The sequence below is a fragment of the Microchirus variegatus genome (genome assembly GCF_963457635.1).
Source record: "Microchirus variegatus genome assembly, chromosome: 11".
Taxonomy (NCBI): Eukaryota; Metazoa; Chordata; class Actinopteri; order Pleuronectiformes; family Soleidae; genus Microchirus; species Microchirus variegatus.
This window is the reverse complement of record NC_139812.1, coordinates 13,422,137-13,437,018: the sequence shown is the minus strand read 5'-3', so window position 1 is coordinate 13,437,018 and position 14,882 is coordinate 13,422,137. Positions and strand designations below refer to the sequence as shown.

General features: G+C 40.6%; 1 protein-coding gene across 1 annotated transcript in view; it reads right to left on the bottom strand.

Moving 5' to 3' along the window:
• Positions 1-5,434, bottom strand: part of sorbs1 (sorbin and SH3 domain containing 1) — a 28,517-nt gene extending 23,083 nt beyond the window's left edge. Inside the window, exons 1-10 of the mRNA XM_083897619.1 lie at positions 5,386-5,434; positions 4,851-4,967; positions 3,989-4,092; positions 3,718-3,859; positions 3,459-3,488; positions 2,577-2,710; positions 2,364-2,424; positions 2,155-2,229; positions 271-306; positions 54-156 (exon numbers count right to left, since the gene is read on the bottom strand). Coding sequence (XP_083753745.1) covers positions 54-156; positions 271-306; positions 2,155-2,229; positions 2,364-2,424; positions 2,577-2,710; positions 3,459-3,488; positions 3,718-3,859; positions 3,989-4,092; positions 4,851-4,967; positions 5,386-5,419 — 836 coding nt within the window. The 5' untranslated portion in view covers positions 5,420-5,434. The remainder of the gene's footprint in view (positions 1-53; positions 157-270; positions 307-2,154; positions 2,230-2,363; positions 2,425-2,576; positions 2,711-3,458; positions 3,489-3,717; positions 3,860-3,988; positions 4,093-4,850; positions 4,968-5,385) is intronic.
• Between the last annotated feature and the right edge of the window lie 9,448 nt (positions 5,435-14,882).

Sequence of the window (14,882 nt, the reverse complement as noted above, 5' to 3'; positions counted from 1 at the left end):
TTTGTGTTTAATATCAAAGTGACTGGCATAAGGAGCAGATGGAAGACACTGACCTTTTTACTGAGGGCTTGAGGGAAGAGGAACGCGTTGGCACCGGCATCGACCTTCCTCTTGAATCAACCACATTATCGCTTTTTGAGCGGGGGAACGTTCTGACTGAAAACAGGCACATAAATATTGACAAGGTGATGCTGAAATGTTAACAATGTTGAGTTAAATAGCAGTGATGGATGAGTTTTTTTTTTTTCTTTAATGCCTACAAAGACTCACCATCCTCCAAGTAACCAAAGGGTGTGTGGCCATCATCTGAAAGAGGCACAGGAAACATTCAAAAGCCATTCATTATAATTTTAACTATGTTTATCTCTGAAAAGTCATGAATAAACCACAATACTAAATTATTCAAAAGGCATTAACCCCCCCTCCCCTTTTCCTGTGTTTGTCCCCTGCTTCACACCTTCCATTAGGCCAGACATTAAACCAAATCAAAGTGTCAATTCTAAGCATTTTACAGGAAGCATTACTGAGCTAAAAGGGGACGTGAATATCGATAAACATCGAGGTTATGAATAAGTAATGTACTGCAAAGCAAGAACACTGTAGTCACCACAATCAGAGTGATCTCTTTATAAGTTATTTAACTTATAAAGTACACACTTAACAGAGTCATATTAGTCACCGCTATACATGGGATTGCACATGGAAACCATTGGAAATCATTGAGTTGACTAAAGACTGAGACACCCGAGGAAGAGGTTTGGCAGCTCTTTTTTTTTCTCATTTGCCTTCATTGCTAAAATGAGCAGATCTAAGAATCCAAACCCATAAACCAAAAACCATTAACTTTACCCATAACCATTGAGATATCCAAACCCTATGCTAATGTGTGAAGCTTAGAATGAACAACACACTCTCTGAAGGTTATGAACAGCATGCACTCCAAAACAGGACTGCAGCAGCACCAAGTGGCAACAACCCTGAACTACATCTCAGGACTACAAACTGAATCTAGAAATTATGAACTATTGTAGAAGTCAGATGCCTTTGTAGAGTTTGCAAAAATGAAATGGGAAACAGAAAAAAAAAAACAGGAAGATCATGAAAAAGCTGTTACATTACATTTAGTACAAGTAGCAAAACACCACAGGTTTCGTGCATCCTAAAGAAATGTGTTCAATCTGAAATGTTTGTGACAAAAGTAGTTTTATCCATGTCTGCATTGGTTTCCCTTGATTACTGATCGATCTACAGTATCTGCCTCAGGAAGCTGTTCAGTGTATAAAAAGTCTGTCAGTCCACTGAAGATGGACAGTGTATAATGTCTTAAAACTGTAGTGCGTAACTTTTAAATATTTATGGCAATCGAACGGTTGTCAAATTACTTCACACAATTCTGAGTAAGCCTATCAGCTCCACATGACTCCCTTTCCCTCTCTGTTTCTTAGTATAGCAGTGTTTAGATTTCACATTGCCATGCTGCACACAGGAAGTGAGTCACTTTATATCAAGGCATATGGGAGGCAATGGTGACATTGCGCTAGTAAAGTGAGATGGCCGCAAACAGGTTGGAGTATGAATGAAAACACAAAGGAGTAAATTCTGAACCCTGCCGTTTTATGGGATAAATGCTGTTTGCTGTGCCGCCCAGCCCTTGCATTGCTGGTGCAGGTCTGATAGTTTTGCTTGACAGAGCTTGTTTCCAGATGAAGGATGCAGCATACAAATAATGTTGTATTGTTTCTGTTCACGATGACCAAATAGTCAAAATAATAACATAAAAAAAAAAAAAAAGTCACCAACAGTTAAGCACTACAGCTTTAATGTTTCGGCAGATGGCTATGCTTTTGTTGACAGATCATGGCTTTAACTGTATTTGTGCAACTCAATGTCCATGAGATCCATTTTTGGATTAGATCAGGATGAGCACGAAACTTGCAGTGTACTCGAGACTAATAGTTGCTCCAAGGTGTGGAGCAGGAAGGACAAAGGATTAGCTCAAATCCTTTCAAATACTTTGGACATCCTCAAAGTGCGTGGTATTGCACTTTGTGTGTGTAAGCATTGAGACAGATGAAGTATTTGAAAAAGGCTATAGGGACAGCTGCAGATTAGTAGTAGAACTCTAAGGATAGTGCAGTTACTGCCATCGGATACCTTTTGGTTTCATGTGAATGTCATAGTTCTCGGGGAAAATGTAGGTGGGGCGGTAAGGGTTTTCCTCAATTGGCTCTGAGCACAGTGATGGAGAGACAGAGCACAGTGTGACATAAACACACAAACACATGGAGAAACATACACAGGCTTTGGACACGACAGATATGATCCAACACACAAAGAGTACAAATGATGATCATCTCTCTTACCAGGTATTTTGTGTATCTGTTTGAACATGGTCTTATACCAGTCTTTGGACTTCTCAGTGTTCTGAAATTAAGACGTGGACATTTTTTTATTAATAATGAGCCATAACTTTAAACATTTCATCTTCAAAGAGTGGATAAATCGAAACATTTTTTTTTTTACAATACATAGGATCCGATGAGTCAATAGCAAGATGTGTAAATTCCGTTGCTCACCCGTACAGGCACAGGGGGATTGTTGAGAGGATTAAACACAGGTGATAGTCGCAGCCTCTTTTCTTCCATATCAGAAACTGGACTCACGGACTCTCTGCCAGGATCAGGGCTTTTGTCCCTTTCTGGAGTTGGGTCTGTAGATGGAAAAAAAAGCATTGAACAATGAACAAGCCACAATAAATAAAACAATAAAAGCACATTTTTAGCAACATACCACATCACAACACTAATTGTACAATAACAATATGGTAATAATGGCATAATAATGGCATAATAATGGCATGTTACTATGGTAACATGGCAGCTTATTTCTCATGTAATTTCTAGCTTGGTAATATCATTATGGTAATAAGAAGATAATATTGTGTTGTATTACATGAATATTACATGTATAGCGTGGTAATAAGATGGTATAAGCGTAATATTACCTCCTGATTATTACCATGTTGTCACTGCACTGTAATATATTGTTCCCCCGAAAAAGGTCCTGATGTAACTTTTTTTAATGATTTGGTGATAAATAAATACAAATTATCTGACTTTCTTACATTAAAAGTGCTAATTCAAATGGTCCCACATGGCATGGGCCAATAAACAGGGATACAGAAGGATTAAAAATTACATTATAATACTGTGATATTTACCTTCAGAATCAGATATCATCCCATGCTTTTTTTTTTACATCAGTCATACTCAAGGTTTTAACCTTATCTAGTTTAAATTTTTAGATTTTTCAGTATGAAGAAGGAAGGGGAGGGTTTGGGGTCAGACATTTGATAAACCTTAGCTTAATTAGAAATAGATATAACAAAGTAAAGAAATGAAAAGTGAGGCATGATGAAAGCATAAAAAAAACAATGAAGTTAGGCCGACTGTGCATACCTTTCAAACGAGAAAGATGCTTTTGCTGTTCTGTTGTGAGAGAAAGACAGACAAGGACCGGACAGTGAAATGTGAATAATAAAGCAAATGTGTGAACACATACAGAGAAAAAGACAAGGCTAATGGATCACAGACGACACACAGTTACAGTAAGATGTACCGCAGCTTTGGACACCACACAGCCTGACTGACACAGCTTTCTAACAGATAAAACAGCATAAAAGTAAGTTTGTCATCGCCAATTTACTGGTGTGCTCACCTCTGTTGTGTTGTAACAGGACTATGGTGGGATTGACTGAGCTAGTGCAGGGATAGACCGAGCTGGAGGGTGATGAGATACAGTTTTGAACGTCAGTGGAGGACGGAGCCTGGTTTTCTTTTAAGCTTTCGGCTAAAGTGGCCTGAAAATGACAGAAAAATACAAAGGAAAAAGTTTTCCTTTCAAAATAGAATCGAGAGACCAAACTGATGAGATCACATTGCCTTCATAAATGTACAACAAGAGTGAAATGGGGTGGAAGTAAACGTACCTGGCACTGGGTGTTGTTTACAGGAGGTAAATCAGCTGTGATGCTGCCTCCCTCAGCCAGTCCTGCTTTAGAGCTGTCTCCATTAATCTGGCTTGTCCAGCCACCTAAAAAGAGTCCAGAGCTCTCTCAGTTTTGCAGTCAGCCACGCAAGAATGAAAACACCGAACACATCACAAAGTTTAGCATTTCTATAAACATATATCAGCAAACCAGAAAAACCATGCACCAGCTAATTGCTAATCAAATAAATATCCATTTCATTCCGCTGGGTGTGAATGCTTTCTCCAGTGGTTTTCATGCACATCGTCGCTAATGTCCCGAGGAAAGGAAAAAAGAAAGAAAGAAAAAAGAATCTCCCACAAACTCTGAACTTTGTCATCAGAACAAAGCGTCAATTCAGTGAGCTGCAAAGGCCGTTTGTTCCAGTGGCCTTTATATTCCAGCTCAACAACAATTAAAGCATCTCCCAAAAAGCCTTGGCCAGCCTCCAGTCTGGTTCCACTGTGCTCTATACGCAACAAACAAGCCCACAGTCCTGGCCCTCTGCTCCAGTGGACATTTGTGGGCTAGTCATAACAAAAGACCACTGTGGAAGCCTCCTGAAAATGTGAGCAATTGGCCTTTATCACAACGACGAGCGTTCCTGGTGACAGAGCGTACGCTTCAAAATGGGATGTGTTTCATAATCCTGACATCTGAACATGACTCAGAAAGGCAAGAGAGGAATGTTGACTCACTTTTTTTAAGATTACTACAACATTCACGTCCTCTGTCCACATTCTACAGCCACGTGCCCACTTTTTCCACACAGCTTCCATGTGGTGAGATGCTGCAAACAGCTGAGGAGTTCACCCTGACTTACCTGGAGCTGTGATGACGCTCGGCTCCTCGCTGATGCAGCCCTCATCATCTATGTGGACGAGGGTCGCTCTGAGAGTCACGACTCCTTTTCCTTTGCACACTCTGCTGGGGTCCAGATCTGAAAAATTCAAAAAGATGTTCTCACCTCCTCTGCTCCTCATTGTTCATTGCAAAGCAGTGTTATAATCTGTACAATCAGAGTGCACTCCTGCTTCAGAGGAGAGAACTCCTGAGAATCCAAGTTATCACAGCCTCATGCCCCAATTCACCAAAATAGAAATGTAACAAAATCAGGCCATCAAATTAATATCCTGTAGTGCCGTAAAAAAATAATTGCCAGGATCACTGTGTCAATGCTGGAAGTGGAGCAGCCAAAGCTTGACCTGTGTTTTTATTCTTTCATCATTGACTGTTAAACTGACACCACATTGTTGACAAATGGCTTGTAAAAGCATCCTCCTAAGTTTTCTTTGGGAGTATGAGGTGTCCCACAACTGTAGGAGATGAAATATTGATGAGGCGAAGGGAAACATCACCTGCAGCAGGAATCAGGTCAGGAGAGCCTTTCATGGTTTTCAGTGGCGTGATCCTGACGGCGCAGGACGCTCGTGGGCCTGTTGAGGCTTAACACACAGACACGAGACAGAGACAGAGACAGAAAAGGAGAAAGAGCAATTAATTAAATTTTCATTCATTGCTTTATCCTCGACATGAGGGTTGCAGAGCCAATGGAGTCAATCCCAGCTGACATAGGGCAAACGGTGGAGTACACCATGGACAGATTCACATGTCACATTCACACCTACGGTCAATTTAGAGTGTCCAATTAACCTCTGCATGTTTTTTGACTGTGGGAGGGACACCAGAGAACATATTGTGACACAAAAAGATTGTCACATTTAACATCTTTAAGTATATCTATTATCATTAAAATCTATGCAAGTCTTTAATGTACATTAATTATTCTTCATTGTCACCGCTTTGTTAAAACATACAGTGTATGTTATGTATATACAGTGTATATGCTGTAGAGAAAAGACTATGGGCAAGTGGAAGAAAAACCCTGAACCATGGATCTAGCTCAAACTCTTAAAATGTACACGTTGCCATTAGATTCATCTCCCATCTGCTTATTTCTTTCTCGCCCATCTGTGCCTTTTTCCTCATGTTTTTTTTCCTTCTTTCTTTGTGTACTGTAAGATAAATTACTCTAGAAAAAAAAGTAAAAAAACAGTGTAACTAATCATAAATAAAATGCACTTCATTCTTGGCAAATGAGAAATTCACTTTAACTGATTTAACTTTAATGTTGTGCAGTAATATAATCAAGACATGACATCACATGACATAACATAAGTCAGACTGACTTACTGGGAGATGCTCTTGGACTGACACTGCCCTCTGCTGGAGAGCCCTGAAGAAGAAACACAAGGAGCACATACTATATAATTATTAGAGCCTTTAAAGATTGCTTTATTTCTTTATTTTAATAAAAATATCAGGCTGATTTGTTCAGCAAACAAAATATAATCACCTTCAAAATAGTTTGTATTCCCTAGACTGCAAAAAAACTTCTTAACCATAAAAAAAACAATAAATAATACAACAAACTTTGCTTGTTCATGATTCATTAAGTCACAGTGGCACAGATCACAATAATCTATCGTCTTAAAATACATATTACTGCAATTTACATATAATATTAAAGTAATACATAAAATAAAAACTAACCATGCCATGTGCTTCATATAAAATTAATTAAAACAGATGCTAAAACAGGCTGGCTCTAATTACTTACTCAGCTAAATCTGTAAGTCACTTTCACTGACGAATTTACCCCCGGTGATGTCACTTTGCTTTTAGGAGGAAGCATGTCCTGCCTGAGGCTATATTCAAATGAGCTGAAAACATTATGTGTGTGTGTGTGTTCCCCTTTTAAGGACGAGGAGGGCGGGCGCCACAGAGAGAACAAACACACTGTATGCTAATCTGAGCTGCATCAGTGGAGCATGCAGAGTGAACACCCGGGCCACAGGAAAAGTAGCTGTCAAACGCCTGTCACTGCTCTCCTGGGCCCCTCCACTGTGCTCAGACAGCACAATGTAGTGAGGGAGCATCTCCATATAAAAAGGCCAAGAGAGGGGCTGAATGAGTCAAAACAGAAACACACACACACATAACTCAAGCATGAATACAAATACACTTCGATTACTGTTTTCATTTGTAGGCGATGGAAATCTGATATAAATATTTAATCTGCTTATAAAGTTGTAACTTTGTGCGGATCTGACTCTGTCGCTGATGCGTGGCGGTAAATAAGTCGACATGCAGAACACGAAGGAGACTGATGTTCTAGCAGGAAACGTCCACAAATAGGCCTACAGCAAATGAAGGAGGGAAAACGGGAGCGATTCCAAACAAGTCCCACGGGAACAAGGAGCAAGAAACCTTTTAAAACATCTATGACGCTTGGAGCCGAGCTGTCCCACAGCATCACACGCAATGTATTCATTTTGCTTCTCGCTTTAGCAACATCCGCTTGCTTCTCGACCCCCTGCATCCCAGAGAGACAATGAATTCATGATCTAATGTCTAAAAACCATTAAACGACATTCCTTTACAGAGTGCTAACAACCGATCTAAACTCTATTTCCCCCTTGTATCATCACATGAACCCCAACATTGTGGATATAAAGCTGAAGGAGATATGCAGCCGGGTGTTTGAACCCCTCTCTCATAATTATAACAGATATTCTGACGATGACAGCTTGCAGTGTTCAGTTTGCTGTATAAACAAAGGAGAGCCGAGATCACCCCCAGCCTTTTTAGGAAGAGATGCTGCAGAGCAGAGTCGGGGGCAAAGAACACCATCTACTGAGAGCAGTGTGGGAGCTGTTCAAAGCCAAGACAAACAGGAAAATGAAAAGAAACTTTATCAGACAAAGTGCAGTTTACCTAAATGTACCAAACCCTATAATAATCTAGGACATGCCTGGATGTTTCCACTCCTCAAACAATTTGGCGAACAAAAACAGAACAGATATGAATCTAAAGCTTAAACAAGCTTCAAATTCTTAAACTTAACAGAGTTAATGGGCATTAATATGCTAACAATAGCAATATCATTTTCTTCAAAGATTCAATACATGGATATAATGTTTATGCACTTGTAAAAGACGTAACATAACCATATTAAATGTTTTAAATGAACTGGGTTCTTCAACATGTTCTCAGAATCGGACATTTTTCTCTTTTAACTTCCTCACAGACTTGTGGTAACAGCATTTTTATGTTTCCTTAAGTCTATGACTGAGCTCAAACGTCTTCTGGCCACACTGAACGTAAACGCAGCAAATCCTCAGAATTGACAAACCTTGAGAAAGCGCAGGTGTTACTCATGCACTTAAAATCCTCAGTCAAGATCACAGGAAAGTCACAGTCAATGAAACGCTGTCAGCTTAGACCCCGGGTGATTCGCTAAAAGCAGGAGCACGCAGAAATGGTTGGGTGATTCATCTAATTAGCAGCTCTCAGTCTGTTGTGACACATACCCACCTACCCACCCACACACACACACACATACACATCCAATACAATTATGTTGGGGGAAACTAAAATACCATTCCAAAATAAGGAACTCCCAAATGGCTATCATCATCCTCCTCCTCCTCCTTGTCAGCGAGCATAACTGTAGATCTAGAAGGATGCATTACCTTCTTGCACAGTGTGTCCTTAGTCCCAGTTCCTCTGAACTCCCCTGGGACGTTCCGCCTGAGATTTGAGAGTCTCATCTGAGGGGGGACGGCCCTATAGCTTTGACCTTGATCCGTACTATGCGGGGGGGGGGCAGTCTGTTTGTTTTTTACTGCAGGCGTGTCCAGATTGACCTGTCACCACTTGCCACCTGGGAATGTGTCACCCACTCAACAACTGTGCAGACGACCATGTAAAAACCCTCCCCTGCTACAGAATACTCCAGCAGGGCCACAAGATGAGAAACACACGGACCACTAGAGGACGGACGGAATCTGCTACTGGATGACTCAGCTGTCCATAAAGGACATTACTGTGTGAATTACTAAATCTTACAATTCCTTTCATTATTTACTAGTTACTATTATCACATTTCCCATGGAGAATACAACAGTTTCCACAAATGTGTACAATAAACAAGTTTTAAATCAATATATATGACCATTCTTGTTTAATTATTATTATAAGGAGGGGTCTCTACTTGTAAATGATAAGAATAATAAAAACTTAAGGAAGAATATTAGTATTACTCTATCGTTTGTGTACTACGATAATAAAACAGGAGCAAAAATGATGCTTTTGAGCATCGGAAATGTTAGTATGTATATTTTCAAACAAGCTGCTAGTGCTCAGAGTCATATTTAGCTCTGGGAAGGAAAATCTTGGAAGTTTTAGTGAAACATTGGTTGCAGTGTCACTCTAAAATGCTAACCCTTTAAAACCCTGAATTTTCTGAATAAATGGTGTTTAAAGGGTTCCAGGTGGAACCTTTATGAAAAGGTTCTACCTGGAGCCAAAAAGGGTTCTCCTATGAGGACAAGCCAAAGAACCTTATATGGTTCTACTTAGCACTTTTATTTCTAAGAGTGTAGTAACTATGGTATCACTTTGTCAGAATCAGGCTCCTGGTTCTCTCTGTCGACCACATCTAAACAAACGCGCGGCGTCACTGACGGTGATGTATGTCACACACAAGCGGTCTCTGCTATGTTCACACACAAAAGAGCTCTCATCACATGCTCGGCTGTACCACGGTCGGAGAGAAACGGCCATTACATAACACCGTTTGACTTCTGCTTTGTCAACAAATGGCACAGAGAGGAGAGAAGCTTCTCCAGCGCTGAGCGTGAATCCCACCAAACAGCTCCAAACATGGCTATGAAGGGCTGCTCCGGAGCAGCGGCTTAGCCTCTTAATTGAGAAGAGACCCCCACCTACTCCCCTCCACCCGCCCCAACGTCTTCTTCCATAAACAGCTTCCACACTGGACAGCAGCCTGGGATTCTACACATTCCTCAACCCCAGCTATTTGAAGTTCATTTCAAACAACGGCAGCATAAAAGGAAATGTATGTAACCTACACACCGAAGCCATTACGGTGCCTCAGAGCGGGATTATACGTTCATGTTGATAAGGGATGGAATTCAAGCCCAGATTCCATGAGCTGCTTTTGAATTCTTTGAGCTTGACATAATGAATAGTTCAAGTTTACTGTACATCTTTTAGTGTCAGTGTCATATGTGAGAGAGAGAGAGAGAGAGGGGGAAAAACAAAAGCATCCATCACATGGAGCCTGGCAGTGTTTGAAAAGTCCTGACAGGTACTGGATGTGACCATGGTCAGATCCCAGCTGACAGGAAACACTTGGCTGGCACATGTGAAGGAAGGCTGCAGCTGGTGACATGGACCAAAGAGCCTTTTACAGACGCCAGCCTGCTTATTACGCGACTGCCAGGCTTCTAATGTCACGGAGCCCAGAGTTTACTCAGGGTGATGCATCTCCACAACAGGAGCTGCAGGCCTCTCTCTCTCCTGCAGCACAGGAAGCTTGACTCACAGAGCCAGAGTGAGGATAAACATTCACAGTTGAATATTCAAGTTGAGCTGTAGTGACTCTCAGAGTTTACTTTAGTAGGCGGTGGCGCAGAGGGAAAAGGTAAAATAGAGAAAAGCTCATGAGCAAATAAGGAGGTAATGTTGAGCTGGATAGTCATAACAGTGAGTGACATATTTGGAAAAAAAAAATTATAGTATGTTTGCTCAATGTCAATGTTTTGGTAAATTGTGTAGTAGGTGTTTGTGTTCAATGAATGTCCTTCTTTGAAGAAAATGAACAAATTATTGTTAATCCTGGGTAATACTGCGAAGCAAATATCGCAAAGTATAACTTAATTGCACCTTTTTTTTCCACTTTCAGCAAATGTGACACTGGTTAATTAGTAACTTCAGTTTAGTATTTTCCATTTAAATAGGTTTTACATTGATGAAGCGTTACTATGTGACACCATTTACTCTAATTCAAGGATAACAACATATATATATTTAACTATATACTTTGAGCTTGATTTGGCACAACACTGGTATGTGAACTTTCACGACCTTTAAACTGATGACTCCAAATATTCCGTTAATTAAATATTTACATTGGAGAAGCTGCAGTTGATTATTTGTTGCAGCCTTAATAAAGAGATATTTATCAAGATATACTGTAGTGGCATTTAATTTGGCTGCATTCACACTTACATGGTTCAAGTTTGACCTAAATATGATCTTTTCCTCCCATGTGACACAAATCAGATATGACCCATGAAGGTGTAAGCAGGGAAAAAGCACATGGATTCAGGTACTGTTAGATCGGTTTCAAGCCTCATTCGTATGTGGAAAATTATTCAGATACAAATCAGATATGTAGATTTGCATCTACGACGTACATGATCCATGATCCTATTACTTACTTTTGATCATGTGATGGGACAATAATATATGATATTATTGCTCAAAGCGATAAAAAAAGCACTTACAATAAGTCAATCGTGGTGAATTTCTATTGTTGTGATAATCCTGAAATGTAAATATTTCATGTGAGTGACTTGAAAATCTGTTCTCACCAACATACAGGATTTCAAAATAACACCACTTTCACTTCCATTCAGGCCTATATATGTCCAGTTCAGTAAGAAAACCCAACCTGTGGGTGAACCAGTGTGAATCCAAATCCCAGATATGGGTCTTTAAAAAAAGGCAACATATCAGATCAGAATTGCACATCAAGCCCTGCAGTTTAAATGCAGTCTGGGCGACTTAATCCACATCAAAGGCATTAAGTGCCATCACTAGATAATGAGCTCAGCTGTGCACAAGAGATTCCTCCCAGCTTAGATAATAGGGTGGACTGCACATTAGGTGAGCTGCAATGACAATTCAAATTGCCGTCTGAGAGAGTGCTGAAAGTGTTTCCTCATCTCGGCTGGATATTTTCACCCCAGCGTGGACTGGAAGCTCTGAGTTGTGCTCCCTAATATAACTCTCTGAGCGCCTGTATGTGACAGGACCACTTGATAATTGAGTCATAGGATATGGTGGCTAAACATGAATATAAACAGCAATGTGATAATCCAGCAATTTTAAGTGCTCTGAAGGTATCCTCGTGTGAAATGAGTGTGCAGCAGGACCCCAGCAAGTCTCCCCCCCCCCCTCCATCATCTGTCTATTTCAGGAATGCTGGGCCCAGTCTGACCCGTCATGTCACACCCAGACACAAACGCCACAGGCTCCTCTAGCAATAACAGCCCCACTTCACAGCTGGCAACACAGATATCGGGTTTTCATTGCGGTTGATCATATTTGGTCGTGAGTCATTTATGAAGCAGCAGTGCATGAGTGTCTCTCGGTAATTCTGGTTTTCGTGGTGATGAACATGAACATGTGTTTTCTTGTTAAAATGTCTGCCAAACACGGTCATGATGCTTTTGTTTTTTCCATCAGGTGCTGAGACATAACACAGGGGAGAAGCTGTGGTGTTGATGATGGGGGCGGGGTTGAGGGTTTTGCTACTGCTGCTGCTGTTTAAATCAATCACCAAAGCATAAATTGTCTTTTCACTGCCTTGTTTACATGCGTCCATGATCAGGGGAGCTTCTTTGTGCCATGGACCTTGAAAAGCCAAAGCATAACACTTCACTTCACCAGCCACTTCAGCCAATGGCAGCAGATGGAGAAAGTCAGTAGATGGGGGTGGTGGTGGGGGGGTAGAGGAGGGGGTTGCTAAGCAACCTGTTGTAACATTAACATGGAGTGAAAACAGAAACCTGGTGTCTCGCTGAAACATCCGGCCTGATTCGATGCCATCCGTTGTTCAGCGAACAAGGATACGCACTACAATAGCTGCTTCTATCCTACTTTGCTATACACACAGTTAGAATCCATGAAGTACACTTAGACCCATGAATAAAGCTGATTTAAAAACAAAACAAAGTCTCAAGCCTTAGGAAACGAGACTGAAATATTCTTGCTGTTGTCCAGGTTACATAATCACGTGAATACTAATGACAATAATAACATGTGAGGTCATTCCACAGAGAAAAAACACAGTTATTATTTCTAATATAATGGGACATAATATGTCAGGAAATATTACTTCCTGAATAAATTTGGTTTATCTTAGCAAAACAAGAGCAACAGTGTCGGCTTTTGGCAAATCTTTAAAATTGAGATTTATGATTCCGAGGGTCACCCCTCACAAATCTGGGGGGGATCTAAGTAACGCGACTCTGAACAAGTTCATAAAATATTAACCGCGCTTGGTTCATTCCAACAGGTCCCATCCCTCCTGTACAGGTTATCAGTTAGTAAAAGACTCAAATGCAGCACTTTGACCTTGATTTTTTTTCCCTCTCTTTTAAAAAAAAATAGATGTCGTGTGAAACATCTAACGCCAACATTACAACTTCACATGCTTTATTCTGGAAATTTAGATTAGTTTAGAAAGAAAATCCCTCTTTAATCTTAAACGGTAGCCAATCTAACTCTGAGAGATAAACAGTGCGTACGTTGATAGATGCGGCTTCATGCTTGACTTGATCTAAGTGCTGAACAACTGCTATGTGCAAAAGGTCACAGTGGTTGTACTGACTGACTGACCGGGTACCAAACACATGACGAATGTGTATCTGTTCCATTTACACACGCAAAACCCATCACTATCTCTGTGTAAACACCTACAGCTCCTTTGCTCACACGCTGTAAACCAGGAGCCTGCTTCATACAATGCACCACTACAGCTGAGTCAATATTCCCATGAGCCTGAAAAACGAGAATTTCAGAGGTAGCGCTGATTATCCTGTTCCGTCCCTTCAGGGAGGTTAACAACAACTCTTTTAATGAGATATAACATTAAGAACAACTCTTTGAGGTCTGGGTAAACATCCACAAAGTCCTTTGACTTGAAGTAATGGATGCACTGTGTTCTCTGTGAGCAAACATTGTCCAGATACAGTATCTGTGAGAGCCGTGTCCAGTCTGAAATCATGCATATTACAACACAGGGAAACTGGTAGTTTTGGGGAAATCAGTCAAACTGCTTTGACTCTGCACTCTGAGCTCTTTGTTTAATTATTTGTGCTGGGGTTAATATTTAATCAAGTTTGTGTCGCGTCGTGTTTCAAGGACTGTGTGGAGTGTAGGGGAATACAAAACACAGAAGAAATGATCGGTGTAGTCAAAGCATGAATGAAAACACAGGCATGTGCAGAGTTTCAAAGGGAGAGGACAAATCAGCCATGGAGGAGTGAGTCAGAGTACTGAACAGGGTAAACGTAGTAAAATCACAAATGAAAACACAGGTAGAGGAAAAACACATGTGCGGAGTTTCATTCTTTACCGGTATTTAATAAAATAGAAAGCTGAAGGATTCATAACTCATGGAACCACTTATTTATCCAATATATTTGTCACTCATCCCTCATATAACTTTGTTTAAAAGTTGATCCAGTCGCTTTTACGTTACACACTCTGTCTTTCTGTTTGCCTTGCACTCGTGTGCTGGAAGGCAGATTCTCGTGTCACATGCCGTTCATTATTTGGGCCTCAGTCAGACCTGTTTTTTTTTTTTTTTTTTTTCAGACTAACGTGGAGTTTTACATTCATGTCCAGCACTACTGTGCAGTTACACAACACAGCTGCTGACTCACAAAAATAAATCCACTGAAATAGGTTGGAAAATAAACAACACTGCAGGCCGTTTTATGACCACATAACAATGCAGTTTGTCCTCCACAGCAACTGTACAACAACAACAGCAGCTCATACTCCCAGTTCACCTATGAAATAACCTCATCGCACATGACAGGATGGTCTGACCTGACAACACAGTGAGGACATGACAGTGTCATTAAACTATTCTCCAGCACCTCCGTGCCGCATTATATGCATTCCATTATGAGCGATGCCACAGCCTTTTATTGTATACGTGTGGAGTAGCAACAGAACACAGTCTGCTCCA